The sequence below is a fragment of the Apteryx mantelli genome, chromosome 34, assembly GCF_036417845.1.
Source record: "Apteryx mantelli isolate bAptMan1 chromosome 34, bAptMan1.hap1, whole genome shotgun sequence".
Classification (NCBI taxonomy): domain Eukaryota; kingdom Metazoa; phylum Chordata; class Aves; order Apterygiformes; family Apterygidae; genus Apteryx; species Apteryx mantelli.
This window is the reverse complement of record NC_090011.1, coordinates 503,046-522,415: the sequence shown is the minus strand read 5'-3', so window position 1 is coordinate 522,415 and position 19,370 is coordinate 503,046. Positions and strand designations below refer to the sequence as shown.

Sequence of the window (19,370 nt, the reverse complement as noted above, 5' to 3'; positions counted from 1 at the left end):
GGGAGGTCCATGGGGCAGAGGGGACCACCATGTATGAGGCAGGTGGTGCCATAGGGCCTGGGGACTCCAATGTGTGGGGCAGGGGTTACTGGGGGACCATGGGGCAAGGGAACCCCGATGTGTGGGGCAGGGAATACTGGGGAGCAAGGGGGCCTGGTATGTGTGCACCCCTATGGGTGCGTGTGCGGGTGGAGGCATCTGCAGGTTCACACATGTGGATGTGGTAATGCACACGGGCACACGTGTGCCGGTGTGTGCAGGTGCACGCGTGTGCGAATGCATGTAGACGATAGACCCACCACTGCCGAGCAGGGCCCCCCAGTAGGAGCAGGACCAGGCCAGTGAGGGGGCCCAAGGGCCCAGGCCTCCAGCCCTCATCCCCCCACCCCCTACCCCCAGCGCCAGCAGGGGGACCCAGGCATCCTGCAGCTGGGTGCCCCCCAGGGAGATCACCAGGGAAACAGGTGGCTGTTGCTGTGGCGATGCCACACAAGGAGGCTGATGGGTAGCAGCAAGGGCCTCCCTGGGTCCCCCCAGAGAGGGGACACAGCTTGGGGGGGAGGGGGTTGCACCTCGTCACCTCCCCCACTGCACCCCTTATCCCAGCCCTGGGGGGGGCCCAGGCATCCGGGCCTCCAGTGATCACTCCCTCTCACCCACCCCTGGTGGGGCCTGGAGTGCACAGCCCTGTGCCTGGGGGTGCAGGGGTCCCGGTGCCCAAGGAGTCCCACAGTTGGGGGGCGGGGGGTCCTGGTGCCCAGGGTGCATAGCCTGGTGCCCAGTGGTGCAGGGGTCCCAGTAGCTGGGGGGTTCCTGTAGCTGGGGGGTCCCAGTGCCCGGGATGCACAGCCCGGTGCCCAGGGATGCAGGAGTCCCTGTGCCCACGGGGTCCCGGTAGTTGGGGGGGGTCCTGGTGCCCAGGGTGCATAGGCTGGTGCCCAGGGGTGCAGAGGTCCCAGTAGCTGGGGGGTCCCCATAGTTGGGGGGTCCCGGTGCCCGGGGTGCATAGTCCAGTACCCAGGGGGTGCAGGGGTCCCAGTAGCTGGGGGGTCCCAGTGCCCGGGATGCACAGCTCGGTGCCCAGGGATGCAGGAGTCCCTGTGCCCAGGGGGTCCCGGTAGTCGGGGGGGTCCTGGTGCCCAAGGTGCATAGTCTGGTAGCCGGAGGGGTGCAGGGGTCCCGGTAGCTGGGGGGTCCCCGTAGTTGGGGGGTCCCGGTGCCCGGGGTGCACAGCCCAGTACCCGGAGGGGTGCAGGGATCCCGGTAGTTGGGGGGTCCCCGTAGTTGGGGGGTCCCGGTGCCCGGGGTGCACAGCCTAGTACCCGGGGGGTGCAGAGATCCCGGTGCCCGGGAGGGGGGACCTGATGCCCAGGGCAGTGCAAGGACCCGGTGCCTGGGGGTTGCAACCCGATGCCCGGTACTCGGAGGTGCCCCGGTCACCAGGATGCAAGGCCGGTACCGGGGCGGGGGGGGGGGTGCAGGGCTCTCAGCCCCCCGGGGGGGCCCCGGTGCACGGCTCGCTGCCTCAGAGGTGCCCGGGGGTGCCGGTGCAGCTGCAGCTGATGCAACCAGGCTGCAATCGGGCCGGGGGCGGGGCGGGGCGGCCGCCGCTATAAGACACCGGCCCCGGCCCCCCCTCCGGCATCGCCACCGGCCCCGGCCCTGCCATGGCCCTCTAGACCCCCCCTGCCGCCCCCCTGCGCCCCGCGCCGCCGCCATGGAGTGAGTCCGCGCCCCGGGACCCCCCCGAGCACCCCGTCTTGTCCTCCCTCCCGACCCCCCCAACCCTCCCCAGTTGCAGAGACCTCTTGTATCCCCGGGTACTGCCCCCCCCCAGCACTGGGACCCCCTTCCCGGTCTCCCCTCGGCACCGGGATCCCCTCCCCAGGCATCCACCGGGCACCCAGACCCCCTCCATCAGGCATCCCCCAGGCACCCCCCAGCACTGGGACCCCCTCCCTTGGGCACCCCTGGGCACCCCACCAGGCATCAGCACCCCCAGGGCACTGGGACCCCCGAGCATGAAGCACCCCCCTGCTCCCCGGGCCCCCCACCCTGCTCCAGGCACCGTCCAACCCCCCCACCCAGTACACGCCAGCCCCTCCCCAGCCCCCCTCCCCGTGCACCCTGCTGCACACCCACCCCAGACAGTACCCAGTGCCCCATGGAGATGCACGGTGCACCCCCCCCCCATACACTTGAGCACCCCGGGAGGTGCTCCCCCCCACCCATACTGCACCCAGTACCCCATGGAGGTGCATGGGGTCCCTTCCTCAGAGCACCCAGTGCCCCATGGCAGTGCTCCCCCCACCCCATACTGCACTGAGCACCCTGAGGTGCTCCCCCTGGACAGCACCTAGCATCCCATGGAGGTGCTTGCCCCACCCATAGAGCACCCAGTACCCCACGGAGGACCACAGCACCCTGCAGAGGTGCATGGTGCCCCCCCAACACAGCATCCAGCACCCCACAGATGTCCAAAACACACTCCATACAGCACCCCATGGAGGTGCATGGAGCTCCTCTCCCCATACAGCACCCTACACCCCATGCAGCCCCACTGCACACCCCATCCTGGGGGCCCGGCCATCAGCACCCTGTCCCCCACCAGGTCGTTGTGCCATGCGGTGCCGTGCCCCGGCCCTGCGCCCAGCCGCACCGTGGCCACGCTGAGCCCCCGCACGCGCCACCATGTCCTTGCTGGCCCCGCTGCACCCGGCCCTGGGCCTGGCCCCGGAGGGCACCCTGCTCCCAGCTAGCACCCTGCCCTGGCGGGCAGCCGGCCACGAGCAGCCCGGGGCAGGCCTCGAGGGGCCCTTCGCCCAGGGCACCCTGGCAGGTATGTGGGGCACCGTGTGGGGCAGGCCCAGCCGGAGGGCAGCAGCACGGCCTTAGGGCAGGCAGAGGGGTTAGTTGAGGGTGTGGGGCAGATGGGGGGCAGAGCTGAGGGTACGGGGCAGATGGCAGAGCTGGAGCAGGGGGGTATGGGGTAGATGGGGGCAGAGCTGGGGGTATGGGGCAGGGAGTATGGGACAGATGTGGGCAGAGCTGGGGGTATGGGGCATGGAGGGCTGGGAAAGGGGGCATGGGGCAGGGAGGGAGGTCAGAGCTGGGTGATTTGGGGAAACAGCAGGGGTATGGGGCAGGGAGTGTGGGGCAGATGGGGGCAGAGCTGGGGCAGGGGGGTATGGGGCAGATGGGGCAGAGCTGGGGTTATGGAGCAGGGCGGGCTGGGAAAGGGGGCATGGGGCAGATGAGGGGGCAGAGCTGGGCAATTTGGGGCAGGGACAGGGGGTATGGTGCAGACAGGGATGGCAGAAGTGGGCAATTTGGGCCAGGCAGGGGGCTATGGGGCAGGAAAGGCTGCCCGCATCCCCCAAGCCCCCACCGTCACCCAGGCCCCGGCTTCTCGGACTGGATGACGGAGAGGGTGGACTTCTCCTCTCTCCTGACGGAGCCGGGCACCGGCCTGCCACCCCCAGCCCCGCTCTCCGACCTGGAGGCCATGGCCTCGCTCCTGAAGCGCGAGCTGGAGCAGCTGGAGGATTTCTTCCTGGAGGAGCCGCTGGCCCCAGACCAGGCAGCCCCCGGCTCGCCCGGCCCCCTCGCCTTCCACTTTCCCTTTGGCGCCGAGCCCCCAGCACCGGCCCCGCTCAGCCCCCTCGACCCCAGCTGCCTGGAGCCGCTCGCCCTCTTTGAGCCTCCGGACCCCGCGCTGCCGGCCCCCGGCCCCATACCGCTAGCCCCCAAGGGGGACCGCAAGCAGAAGAAGCGGGATCAGAACAAGACAGCAGCCCTGCGCTACCGCCAGCGGAAGCGGGCCGAGTACGAGGCACTGGGCGACCAGTGCCAGAGCCTGGAAGCCCGCAACCGGGAGCTCAAAGAGAAGGCAGACTCCATCGAGCGCGAGATCCAGTACGTCAAGGACCTCCTCATCGAGGTCTACAAGGCCCGGAGCCAGCGGCTTCGCGCCAGCTAGGGGGGCCGAGGGGGCGGGCAGAGCCGTAGCATCGAGTAGCATGTAAAGGGCAATAAAAGGCGTTTGCCGTGCCGGCCCCGGCCGGACGCAGAGCGTGGAGGCTCAGTGGCAATGTTTATTGGGGAGTGGGGGTACAGCCTTGGCCAGGAGCGGGAGGCATGCAGGGACCCTGGGGACAAGTTCTGGGGTCCCTGTCCTGGAGGGAAACTGCATACACTGGAGCAAGGTGAGGCCTCAAGGACCCTATCCTGTGTGCATACCCCAGGAACGGAGCACGGTTAGATCCTGGGGTCTGTGTCCTGGAGGAGTCACGCATGGACCTCGGGGAGGGAGCAGGCTCAAGCCCTGGGATCCCTATCCCAGAGCAGGGAGTCACACATGGACTTGGGGACCGAGTAGGGTCAGACCACAGGGTACCTGTCCCAGAGGGGAGTCACGTGTGGACCACAGGGTTGGAGTGAGACCTGGGCCCAGGGTCCCTGTCACAGATCGAAGCTGCCTATATACCTGGGGTAAAGAGCAGGGTCAGGCCCTGGAGTCTGCACTGTGGTGGGGAGTCATGTTTCTGTCCCAAAGTCCCTGTCCCAGAGCCACATGTGTATCCCAGGCATGGGGTCCCCACACCAGCCAGGCTGTTAGTAAAAGTCCTCGTCCTCCCCTTTCTCGGCAAGCTGCTGGTTCTGGATCTGCTGCTGCTTCTTGTACAGCTCAGCCACCTGCAAAGAGCAGGGAGAGGAGCCAATGAAGCCCCCACGGCCTCCCCCCAGCCCTGCTCCACCACGGGGGTGGCTGTGCCCCATCCCCTTCTTATCCCCCAAAGTAGCACCTGGGAGCTGCTGGTGGCCTCTTCTGGCTTCTTGTCCTCTCGTACACGCAGGAACCGGGGGAAACGCAGCGAGATGCCTTTCTCCTCATCCACCTTGGGGGGAAGGATGGATGGGCTGAGACGGCACCAGGGGGACCCAAATTCCATTCCCCCTTCCCCGCATGCCAACTCACCAGGCCCACAGCTGCCTTGTAGACAGGGGAGATGGAGAGGTCACCACACTTCACCTCCCAAACCTGCACAGCTGCCAGCCAGTGGTCAGGCGCTGCCCCACTGTCCCAGCGGTAGTAGGGCCGCGGCTGGGCCAGGACGTGGTCCTGGGGGGGCAGAGGGGATGAGGTCAGGGACCAGGTTGTGCTCAGGTCCTCCTCGCAGCTCGGGGAAGTCAGCAGTGTACCTTGAGGAAGCCATAGTGCTTCTCCAGGCTCTCCTCTGTGAAGCCGGTCCCGATCTGTGCAAGAGAGGCAGGAGTGGTTACAGGCTGCTCCAGCCACCTGCCCCCACCAAAACTCGGCCATGGTGCCCACCTTGCAGATGCTCTGGTACTCTTCACTTTCCTCATCGTAGCAGGCCAGCAGGAAGCCCCCGTACATGCCCACGCGCTTGCCCTTCCCCAGGTAGGCACCGATGACCACCAAGTCTAGCGTGTCCCCCACTCCTTCCAGGTAATCCTTCTTCAACTGGTGAGAGAAGCACCAGCATCAGGCGGGCCCCGCTCAGGGCTCCTGGTGAGTCCAGGAGGGAGAGAGGGGTGTCTCCCAGCTCACACTGTCCCCTCTGCCAGGGCTTTTACCTTCAGCCACTTGTGGGATCGCTTTGCAATTTCATAGGTGGCATCCACGTCCAGAGTCTTCACCATGAGGCCCTCGCAAGAGTCTGGGGAGAGCCCACATTTATCCATGCCATGGGGGGTTACTGGGCTAGGAGGGGGATGTGAGACCCAGCTCGGACACAGAGACCCCCCCACCCCACCCCAACACTGCCTCCTGCTCCATCCCCCCATATCCCAGACCTGTCTGAGCAGAGCCACCTCACCCTTGATGGACTGGTCCAAGAATTCGGAGATTTCCTCAGTGCTGCAGGCATCCATGGAGGTGGCAAAGAGGAATTCACCCTCCGTCTCCACAAAGGACTCACGCAGCAGCAGGCGGCGTTTGGAGAAGGGCTCCTTCACCAGCGACTGTGGGGCAAGGGCCAGTGTCACCCCGCAGGGAGATGCAGCAGAGCCAGGTGCCACAGGGGCGCAGTGCAGAGCAGGGGGACATGGAGCAGGGCCAAGCGAGGCCGGCAGGATGGAGGCCCAGTCAGGGGCATGCACTCACCTCCCCATTGAGGTACAGCATGTCAAAGGCATACAGGCACACTTGCACTTTGATCTCAGCAGCTTCCACATCCTGAGGTCGCAGAGACGAGCGAGGTTATTGCCCAGCTCGAGCTGGGGACAAATCCTGCCTGTTCCCTGCTCAGGCTACAGCTGCCTCGTGCCAGCACCAGTGGAGAGGCAGGGCGATTCCCCCCCGCAGCTTTACCTTCCTCTTCCGTGTCATCAGCACCTGGAACGGCTGGATTTGCTTCTTCTCCGGGTCCCACGCGACAGCCTCTGCATCCAGGATGCACGACTGCACGCTGGCCTTCTTCACCTGGGCCGAGTGACACTGGAGGTCAGCACTAGCAAAGGAAGGGGAAGTGCATGGCGCTGGGGCGCCTTGCACCCTACACCTTAACAAGGCACCCAGCCACGGCTCCCACACACCAGGGAGACAGCACTTAGACATCGCCACAAGGGTCCCCCCAGCTCCCTCCCTGAAGACCACTACTTGCCTTGGGGATGCGGGTGACGATGTCGGGGTACTTGGAGGTGGTGTTCTCCTGGTTGCGGCTGTAGACGTACACGGCCCCGCTCTCCAGGATGTGGATCTGGGCAGAGGGAGGACATCGCAGGAGGCTGGGCAGAGCCAGGGCCACCCCGGGGAGCATCCCACAAACCCTACCTGGGCTCGCTCGCCATCGTACTTGTACTCGCAGGTGAAGGCCGCCTCCTCAAAGCGTTTCAGGAGCTCCCCAATGCCTTTGGTGGGCTGGGCCAGCATGGGCTTCAGGGGGATCCCTGTGGGAGAGGTGAGGGGGTCAGGACCAAGCCAGGCCACGTGTCCCCCCTGTCCTGGGCCGCCTCAGTACCTGGGGTGATCTTGCAGTGCAGGGGCAGGCTCTCCAGCCCATGCTCCAGCAGCACGGGAATGATGGCAGCATAGTTCGGCAGCTCACTGGAAAAAAATAAGCCTGCTGTGAGCGAGCCCTAGCACCCGGCACCTGGGGACATGCGGGTCTGGGCGATGCAAGCAGCCTAGGGCCAGGGACAAGGAGCCAACAGGGTGAGCCAGGGAACTGCATGGGGATAGCAACAGCCCGTTTTCATCCCCAGGACTGCCTGGTCAAGCTCTGCTCAGCGCTAGGTGATCCCTGGAGGTAGCAAAGCAGGGAGGAGAGGCCGGAATGGGAGCATCTTGACCCCAGGGAGGGAGACAAGATGGGACTCAGCTCTGAAGGGAGAACAGAAAAAGCCCATGATGATGGACAGGACACAGCACTGGAGGCAGACGCCTACTCAAAGGCAAGCACCTGCTGCTGAGAACAGGTAGTCAGGGTGCCCAGAAAATTCAGACAACATCCCAACAAGCCTCCCTGCATCAACTGTTTTGGAACTACTGGCAGGGCAGAGTACTCAGAGCAGGAGAAAAGGCCTGCATGAGCAGTTGTGTGTGTTCCCGTAGCTGGGGGGACCCTCTATTTAAGGGACTAGCCCTGGCCGGAGCACAATGACAGCGTTTAAACTCAGATCACCATGAACAGAGCCGCCCTCCCTCCCTCCCTCCCTGCTGCACCAGCTCAATCAGTTCAGTAGCAAACAGCTCCTGCCTCCCAGCACAGCCCTCCTGAGATCTCGTTGAGGAAATGGCTTGGTGCTGGAAGGGAGAGAAGCCTGTTGCCCTTCAGCCAGCATTACCCACTATATCAAGAAGAGCGGGGAATAGCCCCAGCGCAGACGGACACAGCTGCAGGCAGGGCTGGCCCAGGAGAAAGACCTGTCTGCCCCATGAGAGGCAGCATGCCCGGCAAGCCCCTCACCACGTGACAGACAGAGGCAAGAAAGGCAGCCCACAGGGAAGCACCCAGGGGATCAATTTATCCCCACGCCAGCTAATGAGCCCAGGTGGAGGTCATTAAAAGCGTTCGGAGGCAAAGCAAGCAGGTGAGGCAGTGTGCCAAGGCAAAGTCTTGCCAAGCCAGAGTCCCAGCTGCTCCTTGGCCAGGAGGCTTGGCAGACTGGCGCGTCACACTGGTGCCTGTCTGGGCTTCACCTTGACCGCATGGACAGTGGGAGGAGCTGGGTTTGATCTCCCAGTCAATCCATCTCCCAAAGGCCCACGTTACCAGGCAGCACGAGAGGGTACCCTCGTTGGGAACAGCAGCGCTGGGTGCCTGACAAGTAGAGGGAGATGGTGCCAGCCGGCGGCCCCAGCACCCACGCGGGGCTGTGCTGCTGGACTATCATCCCGCACAGTCGCCAAGCCTGATGCCAGCAGACTCACCAAAAAGTCTGCTTGAGGATCTGGCTCCGCTCTTCCAGCCAGGCTTTACGTGCTTCAGCAGACTTGCCCTGGCTGGCATCCACCACAGCTGGGGGCCACCCTGTGAGAAGGGCACAGCCCCGGGGTCAAAGCCCGCCGGGCCCCACATGCTCACCCCAGCCCTGCAAGGGCCTGCACTCGCCTCACCTTGTGCTGGAGGAGTCAGTGAGACAGCGTGGGCCAAAGCCACCAGCACCGACTGCTCCGCCAGCCCGATGCGCAGCTTCCCGCTCAACGACCTGCAACAGCAGGGGAGGACGCACCATCAAGGGCAAGGCCAGCTGCGATGGTGCCAAAACTGCTTGGGGCCAAGCCGAAAGGGGTGGTGAGCATTTGCAAAGGGAAGGGATAAACATTGTCCTGCACAAGGCACAGGAGCAGGGCAAAGCCACAACTCACCGGGCAATGTAGCGAGCCTCGGAGTGGCGGCAGGCCACAAACAATGCCTTGATGATATCGATTTTCTTGTTCATTGACTGCAAGAGAGACAGCACAAGCAGGGGCCCTGCTGGGGCTGCAAAGCCACAGGCAGGGACCAGGCCTTGCCAGGGATGCCTCTTACTCGTGCTCACAGCCAGGAAAAGGACTGGACAAATCTAGCTCAGCCCAAGTCTTTCCCCCGGGTCAGGCAGCAAAAGTTCCAAGCAGGCTGCAACTGTGTCCACGAGACACCCCACACCCTGCCGCCTCGCCCCACTCACAGCATTGCCTGTCATCCTGGCCATCTCCTGCAGCTTGCTGAGGACCCCGGCAGCGCTCAGCTTGGGTGGCGCGAACATGGTCCGCTGGTTGCTGCGGCTGCTCTCGGCCACCAGCCCCAGGTCTCCCTTCTCCTGGGCCTCGCTCTTGATTTTTTCTAGCTGGCGGCCTGCCAGTGAGAGCAAAGGGCCCTGTCACTTCTCACTGTTCACCCCCGCAGCTCTCTGCTCTGGCTCAGAGCTGGCTGGGGTAGACCCCAGGGACAGGCTGGGGGCTCCGGAGCTGCGTCCAGTGCCGGCAGCTCCCCCCTTACCTGTGGCCTGCGCAACAGCCTTCATGAGGATGCTTTCCCCAATGCCCAGCTCCAGCCCCTCATAGGCAGGGCCCAGGCGGTTCAGGCAGAGGTAGACACAGGCCAGGAGGTCAGACGGTGACAGGGCAATGACTGAGCGGAGGAAGTTGCTCAGGGTCTCAATGTTCTTCAGGCTGGGGGTGGAAGGGAGTTAGCCAAGGGGACAAGCTGCCAACGTTCCGCACTGCAGAGATGGGGCCTTACCGGGCAGAGACTTCCTCAATGCGCTCAAAGGTACGAGCCACAGCCAGGTAGGGGACCCTGGAAAGAGAGACGGGGCCAGGAGCACAGCCAGGCCAGTGGGCACACACGAACAAACAGCCCCTGCCCTCCTTTCCCTGCAGAGCCCAGGACTCCTGGGTCCTCCTGACCTCTGAAAGTAGCCAGACAGGCCCCAGGAAGAGGCAAAAAAGCCCCCAGGTCCTGACCCCACAGGGCACCTGCCACCCCAAACCCACCTGGCACCGCTACACTGATCCCAGCACTCTTACCTCTGCCCGGGAGCCCAGCAGGCGTCATGAATGGGGTGATAGCTGCTCTTAGAGGGGTTGTACTGGGCTGGATCCAGAGGCTCGGCAACCTGGGAGGGACTGCGAGGACAGAGTGAGGCTCTTTCAGAGCCTGAGTCCTTGTCATGCCCTGGCACAAGCAGAGCCCAGCAACCTCATATCCCCCTGCTGCACTTGCACCCCCTTTTTCCCCCAGCGTTGGGGACAGATGCTGCGCCCTGGGGGACAGGACCAGAGCATCAGGGTTGACCTAGGCTTCCCTTATGTGGCTCAAGCACCCCGCACGATCCACCCACCTGCTTGCAGTCCCGTTGGTGCCATCAATGCTGGCGGGAGCCGAACCCTTTGGGGCTGGTGTCTTTGGGGCTGCATTTTCCTCTGCCTTCGTCCTCGACCCCTTCCTGGGGGCTGGGTGAGAGGGATCAGAGCAGAGAGAGGTGTCTAATGAGGGGGAATGGCTGCTGTGCTCCCCATGTAGTGCCAGGATACTCCCAACTACCCAGAGGCAGCCAATGGGTCCCACCACCAAGCTCACTGTACCAATCTGCTGCTTCCCACGCACCAAAGAAGTCAGCAACAGCTTTGCTGGGCTTTGGCAGCTCTGACGTCTGGGCTTCCCTGTCCCCATTGCCATCTTCTGCCTCCTTAGCCTCCTCTGAGCTCTGATCCCTCACCTCCTGCGCCTCCGTGCTGTCTGATTCACATTCATCTCCTGTAGATGCCCAGAACAGGGGTGTTAGGGACAAAGTCCCAGGAGCTGAGGACCAGCACTCTCATTTCCGCAGTGCAGCAGCCACAGAGGGACCCTGAACACTGTTCGGGGAGCACCACTGGACACCAGCAGCAACTGTCCAACCCGTTCCAGTGCCACACTCACCCGGCTCTTCCCTCCACCGCTTGGGATCGGGGTCCACAGCATGTCCATTCTCCGCACAGCTCGCCAGCTCCATTTTGCGCTTGGGGACCTGCTTACGAGCTAGGCAGCGGGAAAGAAGCAGAAATTAGTGACGGCTGCTGGTTCGTGGAGCAGCTTTGGGAAGGACAAGCCATGGGACATTCAGGCATGTGTCTCCAGAGCCGAGGAAGGCAGAAAGAGGTACCAAAATACCTGCTCTGGGCTAAATCTTATTCATCACAGCACAGCTGAGCAAGAAGGACACCCCAGGTAAAACTGAGACAAAGCCCGGAGGGGCAAGACATGGCTGGATGTTTCAGCGGGTGCCAGCATTCGAGGCAGCAGGGCAGGGGGAAGCAGGGGCCAGATGGTGCAGGAGAGGGCAGCCAAGACTGCTGTGTGACGCAGCGAGGCCGACGGAGCTGCAGAGCCCAAGCCCAGCGGTCTCTCACCTGTCCTGCGCCGGGGGATGCCAGGGAGGGAGGTGGAGGAGCCATCAGGGGCTGAGGGGCTATCTTCAGCTGAGGAAGCACTGTCGGGAGAAGAGCCATCCGGGGACGCAGCAGCCTGGAAGGTGAGAGACAGTGTTATGGGGCAGGTGCTGGAGGGATTAGGACAGGACAGGGTATTGGATTCACCAGGACAGGACAGGGATTTACTGGTACAAGATGGGACAGGGTGCTGGATTCACCTGGACAGGATGTGACAGGACAGGGTCCTGGAGGGACAGGATGGGACAGGACGGGACAGGACAGGGTGCTGGAGGCACCAGGATGGGAGGGGACAGGGTGCTGGAGGCACCAGGGCAAAACAGGGAGACCCTGGAGGCACCAGCATGGGGTGAGGAGGCCCTAGGGGCACCATGACAGGATGGGGAGGTATGCAGGATCCAGGAGGGATCTGGGCAGGACCAGGTGAGGTGGAGGCAGGACACGACCCTGAGGTGCCAAAGGAGCTGGGCAGGACTGGAAGAGGCAGGGGAGGAACTGGGGCAAGACAGGGAGGCACCAGTGCAAGATGAGGAGATGCTGAGGAGGTACCTGGAGGAGATGGGGAGGTAGAGGGGCAGGAGAGGGAGATCCTGGGGTGGGACAGGAAGATGGAGAGGCACGGTGGTGAGACTGGGAAGTGCGGGGGCTAACAGGGTAGAACCAGTGCAGGACTGGGAGGTACTGGGGTGGGACTGGGGCAGGATGGGGAGGTGTAGGGCAGGACTGGAAGGTCTGGGGCAGGGCTGGAGAAGGATGAGGAAGTGCAGGACAGGACTGGGATGTGTGGGGCAGGACCAGAGTGGGATGGGGAGGCGAGGGGCAGGACCAGGAGGTGTGGGGCAAGAGCTGGGCAGGATGGGAAGATGCAGGGCAGGATGGGGAGGTGCGGGCGAAGGACTTAAGCAGGCCAGACACTGACCAGCAGGCAGGAGGACGGGGAGCTGGGGTCCTGCCCATCACAGTCCTCATGTCCCAGGGACGGGGGCTCCTGCGTGGGGTTCTCGCCCTGCTCCAGCACAGACGCCCTGCGAGGAAAGGCAGCTCAGGCCAGCCCCAAATCCCCTGGTCCTCCCCAAACCACCCCCAGATGCCCCAGCCCTCCCCATATTCCTCCGACCACCCCAGCCCTCCCTGAACTCCCCCGGCCCTCCCACCCCACCCCAAGCCCCCAGCCCCACTCACGGCGCAGCGCAGGGGTCCGGCGAGCGGGCAGGCACGAAGAACGACCTGGGGAAGAGTCAGGGTCAGGAGGGCCAGACCGAACCAGGGCTGGGGATGCCACTGCACTGGCCAGTACCAGTACTGGGATACCACCAGGCCAGGCAGTGCTGGTACCAGGATGCCATCAAGCAGGCAGAATTGGTACTGGGACACTGCCAGACCAGGTCATACCAGTACAGCACCAGGCCAGGCAGCACAGATACTGGGACACCACCAGCCTGGGCAATACCAGTACTGGGACACCACTGAGCCAGAAAGTACCGGTACCGGAACACTGCCTGGCCAGGCAGTAGCACCAGCACCCTGCCACGCCAAGCAGTACTGGTACCAGGACGTCACCAGGCTAGGCAGTATCAGGACCCTGCCAGGCCAGATAGCACTGGTACTGGGACAGCACTGGGCCAGGCGGTACCGATACTGGGACACCACCAGCTTGGGCAGTACCAGTACCAGCACACTGTCAGGCTGGGCGGTACCAGGACCAAGACACCACCAGGCCGGGCAGTACTGGTACCAGGACACTGCTGGATCAGGCAGTACCGGTACTGGCAGTACTGGTACTGAGACACCACTAGGCTAGGCAGTACCGGCACCGGGACACCGCCCAGCTCATCAGTACCGAAATTGCCAGGCTGGGCGGTACCGGTACGAGAACACCACTGAGCCATGCAGTATCGGTACTGGGAAACCACTGGGCTGACCAGTACCGGCACCAGGGCAGTACCGGCAGCGGGACACCGCCAGGACAGGCAGTACCGGCACCAGAACGGGCAGTACAGGAAAAGTACCAGGCTGGGCAGTACCAGCTCTGGGACAGTGCCGGGCCAGACAGTACCGGTACAAGCAGGGGGGCCCGGTACCGGCCAGTAGAGGGTGGGGCAGCCAGTTCCGAGGACGGCCCTAGCCCAGGCCGGGCAGCGCCGGTACCGGGCCAGGCTGGCGCGGCGCGGGGGAGGCAGTGCCTCGGAGCGGTCTCGGAGGGAGACCCGGTTCGGGTTCCGGTTCCGGTGCGGTCCCGGTCCGGCGGGGCCACTCACGTGATGCGTCGCTGCATGGCGCGCGCCCGTCCCGCGCTATCGTCTCTTTCGCGGGGAAAAAATCCAACCCGCCTTGATGTCACTGCCGGCTGCGGACCGGAAGCCGCGCGCAGGACGCCGGGAAACGTAGGCAGAGGAGGCATGCTGGGAAGCGTAGGCCGGCCGCGCCTGAGCGCCGCGCCCCTGCGCGCCGCAGAGCATGCTGGGAGGTGTGGCCTAGCCCTGGTAGCAGCCTGCAGGGCATGCTGGGAGGTGTCCCCTGCCCACCCCCACCCCCGCCCCCTCCGGGGCTGGGGTATCCGTGTGGGGTGTCGGTGTGGGGCAGGCCCTGGGGTGCCTGGTACGGCGCAGGCCCGGGGTGTCAGTATGAGCCAGGTTCCCCCTGAAAGTTGGGCAGCTCCCCAAGCCATCGGCTGCGTCAGAAGGGCAAAAGGCCCATGGGGCGTCACGGCCTGGTGTCACCCCACGCATGGTGCCACCCCATGCACAGCGTCACCCCACAGATGGCATCAGCCCACCCATACCCAGTCCCTGATGGGCACAACACCCCTCACCAATGCCACCCAAACTGGGGGCACAAGCCAGACACAACCCCCCCCTCCCCCAAGAGCATTGTCTAGGGGCTGTCTATGGGCACCTGCTCCATGCATGTGGTGGGGGGACAGTTATGAGCACCCACTGCATGTGCCTGGGAGGGAATCCGGTTACAGGCACCCGGTTATGGGCACCTGCACCATACACCTCGTGTAACATGGTTACAGGCACCTGGTTACAGACATTTGCTCTGTGCACCCAGGGTGATATGGTTACAAGCACCCAGCTACAGGCATCTCCTGCATGTGCCCGGGGTGACATGGTTACAAGCACCTGGTTACAGGCATCTGCTCTGTGCTCAGGGTGATATGGTTACAAGCACTCGGTGGTTACAAGCATCTGCTCCATGCGCCCAGATGACATGGTTACAGGCACCCAATTACAGGCATCTGCTCCGTATGTCCAGGGTGACATGGTTCCAGGCACCTGGTTCCAGGCACCCACTCAGTGTGCCTGCGATGGACAGAGTTATGGGCATCCACTCCATCCACCTGCAGCTGACCCAGTCAGGGGCACCCCGGCCACGCACCCAGGGTAAAGCAAATGGGGAAGAAAAGAGGTCCCTGGGTGGCATCTAAAAGGCCTTTTATTGGGGGGGAGTCTAAGAAGCGGCTACCCCCAAAGCCCCCCGCGGGCAGCACAGTCCGTGTCCCAGCAGCACCCGCAGGTGCTCGCATGCCTGCCACCCACCCTGGGATGCGGGGGGCTAGGAGGCATCCTGCCCCCCAAGGCCCAGAGGCGAGGGCAGCAGCCCAGGGTCATAGAGGGGCTGGCCGGTCCAGAGACGGGCGGCGAAGACGTGGCGGCAGGGCCGGCGGCTGGAGACGTAGATGGAGCAGCTGCAGGCGGCCAAGTCAGGGCTGACCACGAAGGAGCAGCCGCCGCCATGGAGGAGGAAGCCATCGGGCACCTCATCGACGTGGTAGTCGGCGTGCTTGGCCAGCCCCAGTTCCTCGGCCACGAGGGCTGCGCTCTCGGGCGGGCAGGCAGCCCGGTACAGGTCCGAGACTCGCTCCTCATTGAGGGCGGCCACCTCCACCCGCAGCGCCTGGAGGTCCAGCAGTCCCCGGATGCAGGCGGCCAGCCCCAGGGGCAGCCCCAGTGCTGAGCAGAGCTTCTGCCGGTGAAAACTCATGTGCTCGAGGAAGGGGCAGTCGCGGTTGCGCTCGAAGGCCCAGCACTCGGCCCACATGCCCTTGTTGTGGTGCCACGTCTCCAGGTAGTACTGCAGGAAGGCAAGGGGGGCCACGTCCTCCAGGTCGCTCAGGTACTGGCTGTAGATGCGGGGCGAGCTGGCGTTGGCCATGTTGTGCAGCAGGTTGCGCACCTTGTCCTCCTTGGGGGCGGCGAGCTCGCGGGCCTTGCGGTAGAGTGCCTCGAGCACCTGGAGGCGGCAGATCTGGACGCGGGCACAGGGCAGCACCTCCTCGACAGCGTCCACGTCCGTGACGCCCGCCCCCACCGTCAGGCACCGCACCTGGAGCTTTATGTCCGGGACGCTCTGCACCAGCGAGGCCACGATGAAGAGGACGAGGTCAGGAACACCACGGCGGGCCACGCAGTAGGCGCACTCCCGCCCGCGCCCGTTGGCGTCCTCGCAGAGCACGGAGTAGAGGTCGAACTCACCGTTCACGCAGGCCGCTCGGTCCATGTAGAGGCAGCGGGGGAAGCGCTGCACCAGGCCCCGCATGTGCGAGGTGGCCAGGAAGATGCTGTTGAGCACCGCCACATCCTCCTGGAAGACCAGCTTGACCTTGGCTCCTGGGTCATTCTTGAAGAGTCCGTCCAGCTGGCTCAGGAGCTCGCACATGCCCTTGTCCTTGGCCTTGCTGTAGTCCTCCAAGTTCCAAACCAGGTCGGGTGCCAGGAAGCGCTTGGAGACGCTGTTGGTGATGCGGATGGGCAGCCCCATGCTGGCCTCCAGCTGGTGCCTCTTGAAGTAGTGGGCAAACTCCACCTCGGAGAGGCGGTGGTTGTGCTCCAGGCTGGCCTCGATTACCACCAGCCGGTCCTTCTTGGGGCCCAGGCGCAGCGTGACCGAAGCCGGGCAGTCGATCTTCTCACTCCTGCGGGCACACGGGAGGAGGGTTAGTGTGGGGCTGAGCAGAGGGACAGGAAGGGAACTGACCGCCTGTCCCGGTGCACAGCTGGATCCAGGTACAGTCAGGATGGGTGTCACCCAGGGGAGCGTGACAGTGCTGTCCCCATGATGGGGTTGCTGCCTCAATGCAGTGCCAGGTCCTTGGGGCGCAGCGGGGCTCCCCCGGTACATCAGGCTCCTGCTCCCTGGCGCAGTACAGTGTCATGGTGGAGTGTCCAACACTGTCTCGGGGTTGGGAGGGAGGACTGCAGTGTAGCATCGTGCCGGAGGTCCCCCCAGGGGAGTGCAGAGCAACAGTGGGAGGCCCCACCACGCCAGTGACACAGTGCACACGGGCTGAGGGTGCAGTGCGGGGCAGTGCAGGAAGGGCTGGCAGTGCACTGCAGGGCAGTCCTACAGACCCTCCCCGCTAAACAGCAGTGCACAGCGCACAGCGCAGCGCAACGCTGGTGGCTCATCCGGAGCAGTGCAGTGCACCACAAGGCTGGAGGGTGGCTTATCCGGAGCAGTGCAGTGCACCACAAGGCTGGAGGCTTGCTCCCCGCAGTGTAGTGCAACCGGGAGTCCCCCCCAGTGCAGTACAGTACGATGCAATACGGGAGGCCCACTCCACCCAGCGCAGTGCAGTGCAATGCTGCAGGCCTACGCTGCTGGTGCAGTGCAACGCAAAACTGGAGGCTCTCACCGCTCAGTACAGCGCAATGTGCCAATGGAGGCTCCCACCACCCAGCGCAGTGCAGTGCAATGCCCCATTAGAGGCTCCCGCCACCCAGTGCAATGCAAAGTGACGCCGGAGGTTCCCGCCGCCCAGCGCAGTGCAACGCAATGCGATGCTGGAGGCTCCCACCGCCCAGCACAGTGCAATGCAATGCGATGCTGGAGGCTCCCGCCTGTGCAATGCAGCACAGCGCTGTGGCGAGGCCCCCTCCCACGAGCCCGCACTCACAGCCGGTTGCGCTGTACGGTGCTCTGGCCCACGTAGGTGCCGCTGTGCTTGCAAATGAGGCGGACGAAGCGGAAGCGCAGCGTCTCGGCCAGGCTGGGCTGGGTGTGCAGCGGGTGCCGCCGCAGCGAGACGAGCGGCTTCAGGCTGGCGATGATGAAGAGCACCTTGTGCCGCTCACACCACTCGTCGAAGAAGCAGCTGAACTCATGCCACGTGTGGAACTCCCGGCCCAGCCCCAGCTCACCCATGGCAGAGCCGTGAGGGCTCAGCTAGACCCAACTGGAACCAAGTGGCCCGAGCCAGACCCAACCGCTCTTGAATGGACCCAAGCAGACCAAGTTGGGCCCAACCAAACCAAGTTGGGCCTTACTGGACCAAGCCAGACCTGACTGCACTGGGCCAGATCCTGACCCAACCCAGCTGGACCCTGCTGGACCTGACCAGACCAAGCCAGACCTGACCTGGGTGGACCCGACCGGACCGAGCCTGACCCTAGAAGACTGAGTTGGACCTGACCAGGCCAAGCCAGACCTGACCTGAGTGGACCCGACCGGACCGAGCCTGACCCTAGAAGGCTGAGCTGGACCTGACCAGACTGAGAGGGACCCGACTAAGCCAAACCTGACTGGACCAAGCCAGACAGAACCGGACCCGGAGAAGCCAAACCCGGCCGGCCCGGGCCAGCCCTGACTGAACAGGGCCGGCCCGGGCCAGACCCGCCTGATCTGGACTGAACAGGAGCGGTACTGAGCGGCACCGGAGCCGGCCCCCCCTCGGCTCGGCAGCCTGGGCCGCCCTGGCGCAGTCCTGGCCCCGGTCGCGGCCCCGCCTCGGCTCCAGTCCCGGCTCCGATCCCGGTCCCGGTCCCAATCCTGGTCCCGGTCCCAGTCCCAGCTCCGGTCCCGGCCCCGCCGCGCGCCGCGGCCCGGGGTTGCCCCGCCCCCTCCCGCTCCCACAATGCCCCGCGCCGCCCCGCCCCGACGGGGGCCTGGAGGGGTCGCAGAGACGGACCCCTTCGCTCGCAACACGGACGCCCCGGAAACACAGACCACCGCCTAAAAGCACCCCCCCCCCCAGACAAGGACCCCCAAACTGGGACTCCCCAGACAGGGACCCTCCCAACAGGGACCCCCTAAAGGGACCCCAAATAGGGTTCCCCCCCCGACAGGGACCCCGTAAAGGAACTCCCCTGCAGGGACCCCAAATAGGGTCCCCTCTGACAGGAACCACCTAAAAGGACCCCAATAGGCCCCCCCCCAGACAGGGACCCCCTAAAGGGACCCCAAATAGGGACCCCCCCGTCATGGACCCCCTAAAGGGATTCACTACAGGTACCTCAAATAGGGCACCCTCCCCAGACAGGGACCCCCTAAAGGGACTCCAAATAGGGACCCCGCCGGCATGGACCCCGTAAAGGGATTTGCTACAGGGACCCCAAATAGGGACCCCCTCCATGGGATGCCCTAAAGGGACCCCAGATAGGGATCGCCCCATGTGGCCCCCTATACAGTCCCCCCCCCAGACAGGGAACCCCTGACACATGGACCCCCCCATGGGACCTCCTAAAGGGACCTCAAGTAGGGACAACCCCATGGGACCCCCCTAAAGGGCCCCCAAATAGAGACACCCCCCCCATGTGGCCCTATACAGCCCTCCCCCCAAGGACCCCCCCCAGACAAGGACTCCCAAACTGAGACCCCCAAGGCAGGGATCCCCCTCCGACAGGACCCCCCTAAAGGGACTCGCTACAGGGACCCCAAATAGGGACTCCCTAAAGGAACCCCGAGTAGAGACCTCCCCCCCGTTGGGCCCTATACACACACCCCCCCAACAGGGACCCCGCCCGACACACAGACACCCCCCCACACACACAGGGGCCCTGTGAAACAACCCCCCCCCCCAACACACAGACCCCCCTGGACACACAGACTCCCTGGACAGGGACCCCCCCCAAACAGTCCCCCTCCCCAAACACTGCCTTCCCCCCCCAGTCCCTACACACAGACCTACACACAGGCCCGCACACACCCACACCTGTGTACCTACACCTGCATGTGCTGCACACACACACGCGGGTACGTGGAGACGTGG

At 64.5% G+C, this 19,370-nt stretch overlaps 4 protein-coding genes across 4 annotated transcripts in view; 2 read left to right on the top strand and 2 right to left on the bottom strand.

The window, feature by feature from the left end:
• Nucleotides 1-19,370, top strand: part of LOC106482029 (uncharacterized) — a 255,295-nt gene that overhangs the window by 204,867 nt on the left and 31,058 nt on the right. The window contains exons 22-24 of the mRNA XM_067314260.1: nt 14,963-15,286; nt 15,452-16,319; nt 17,316-17,492. Coding sequence (XP_067170361.1) covers nt 14,963-15,286; nt 15,452-16,319; nt 17,316-17,492 — 1,369 coding nt within the window. The remainder of the gene's footprint in view (nt 1-14,962; nt 15,287-15,451; nt 16,320-17,315; nt 17,493-19,370) is intronic.
• On the top strand, nt 1,643-4,072 carry ATF5 (activating transcription factor 5). Its single transcript, XM_067314316.1, has 3 exons — nt 1,643-1,722; nt 2,612-2,839; nt 3,399-4,072. Exons 2-3 carry the CDS (start codon nt 2,692-2,694, stop codon nt 3,977-3,979), a joined length of 729 nt encoding a protein of 242 aa, XP_067170417.1. The 5' UTR covers nt 1,643-1,722; nt 2,612-2,691; the 3' UTR covers nt 3,980-4,072.
• Nucleotides 4,023-13,715, bottom strand: LIG1 (DNA ligase 1). The gene is made up of 26 exons (XM_067314310.1): nt 13,639-13,715; nt 12,563-12,607; nt 12,300-12,405; nt 11,342-11,456; nt 10,872-10,970; nt 10,557-10,706; nt 10,291-10,402; nt 9,977-10,075; nt 9,690-9,746; nt 9,447-9,619; nt 9,136-9,302; nt 8,834-8,910; nt 8,582-8,673; nt 8,396-8,495; nt 6,984-7,069; nt 6,797-6,912; nt 6,627-6,722; nt 6,335-6,445; nt 6,128-6,199; nt 5,841-5,985; nt 5,599-5,681; nt 5,333-5,485; nt 5,203-5,256; nt 4,979-5,122; nt 4,806-4,898; nt 4,023-4,695 (listed from the first exon to the last, which is right to left on the bottom strand). Exons 1-26 carry the CDS (start codon nt 13,653-13,655, stop codon nt 4,615-4,617), a joined length of 2,643 nt encoding a protein of 880 aa, XP_067170411.1. The 5' UTR covers nt 13,656-13,715; the 3' UTR covers nt 4,023-4,614.
• On the bottom strand, nt 14,801-18,161 carry ZSWIM9 (zinc finger SWIM-type containing 9). Its single transcript, XM_067314314.1, has 2 exons — nt 17,280-18,161; nt 14,801-16,298 (listed from the first exon to the last, which is right to left on the bottom strand). The coding sequence occupies exons 1-2, from the start codon at nt 17,525-17,527 to the stop codon at nt 14,939-14,941; spliced, it is 1,608 nt and encodes a 535-aa protein (XP_067170415.1). The 5' UTR covers nt 17,528-18,161; the 3' UTR covers nt 14,801-14,938.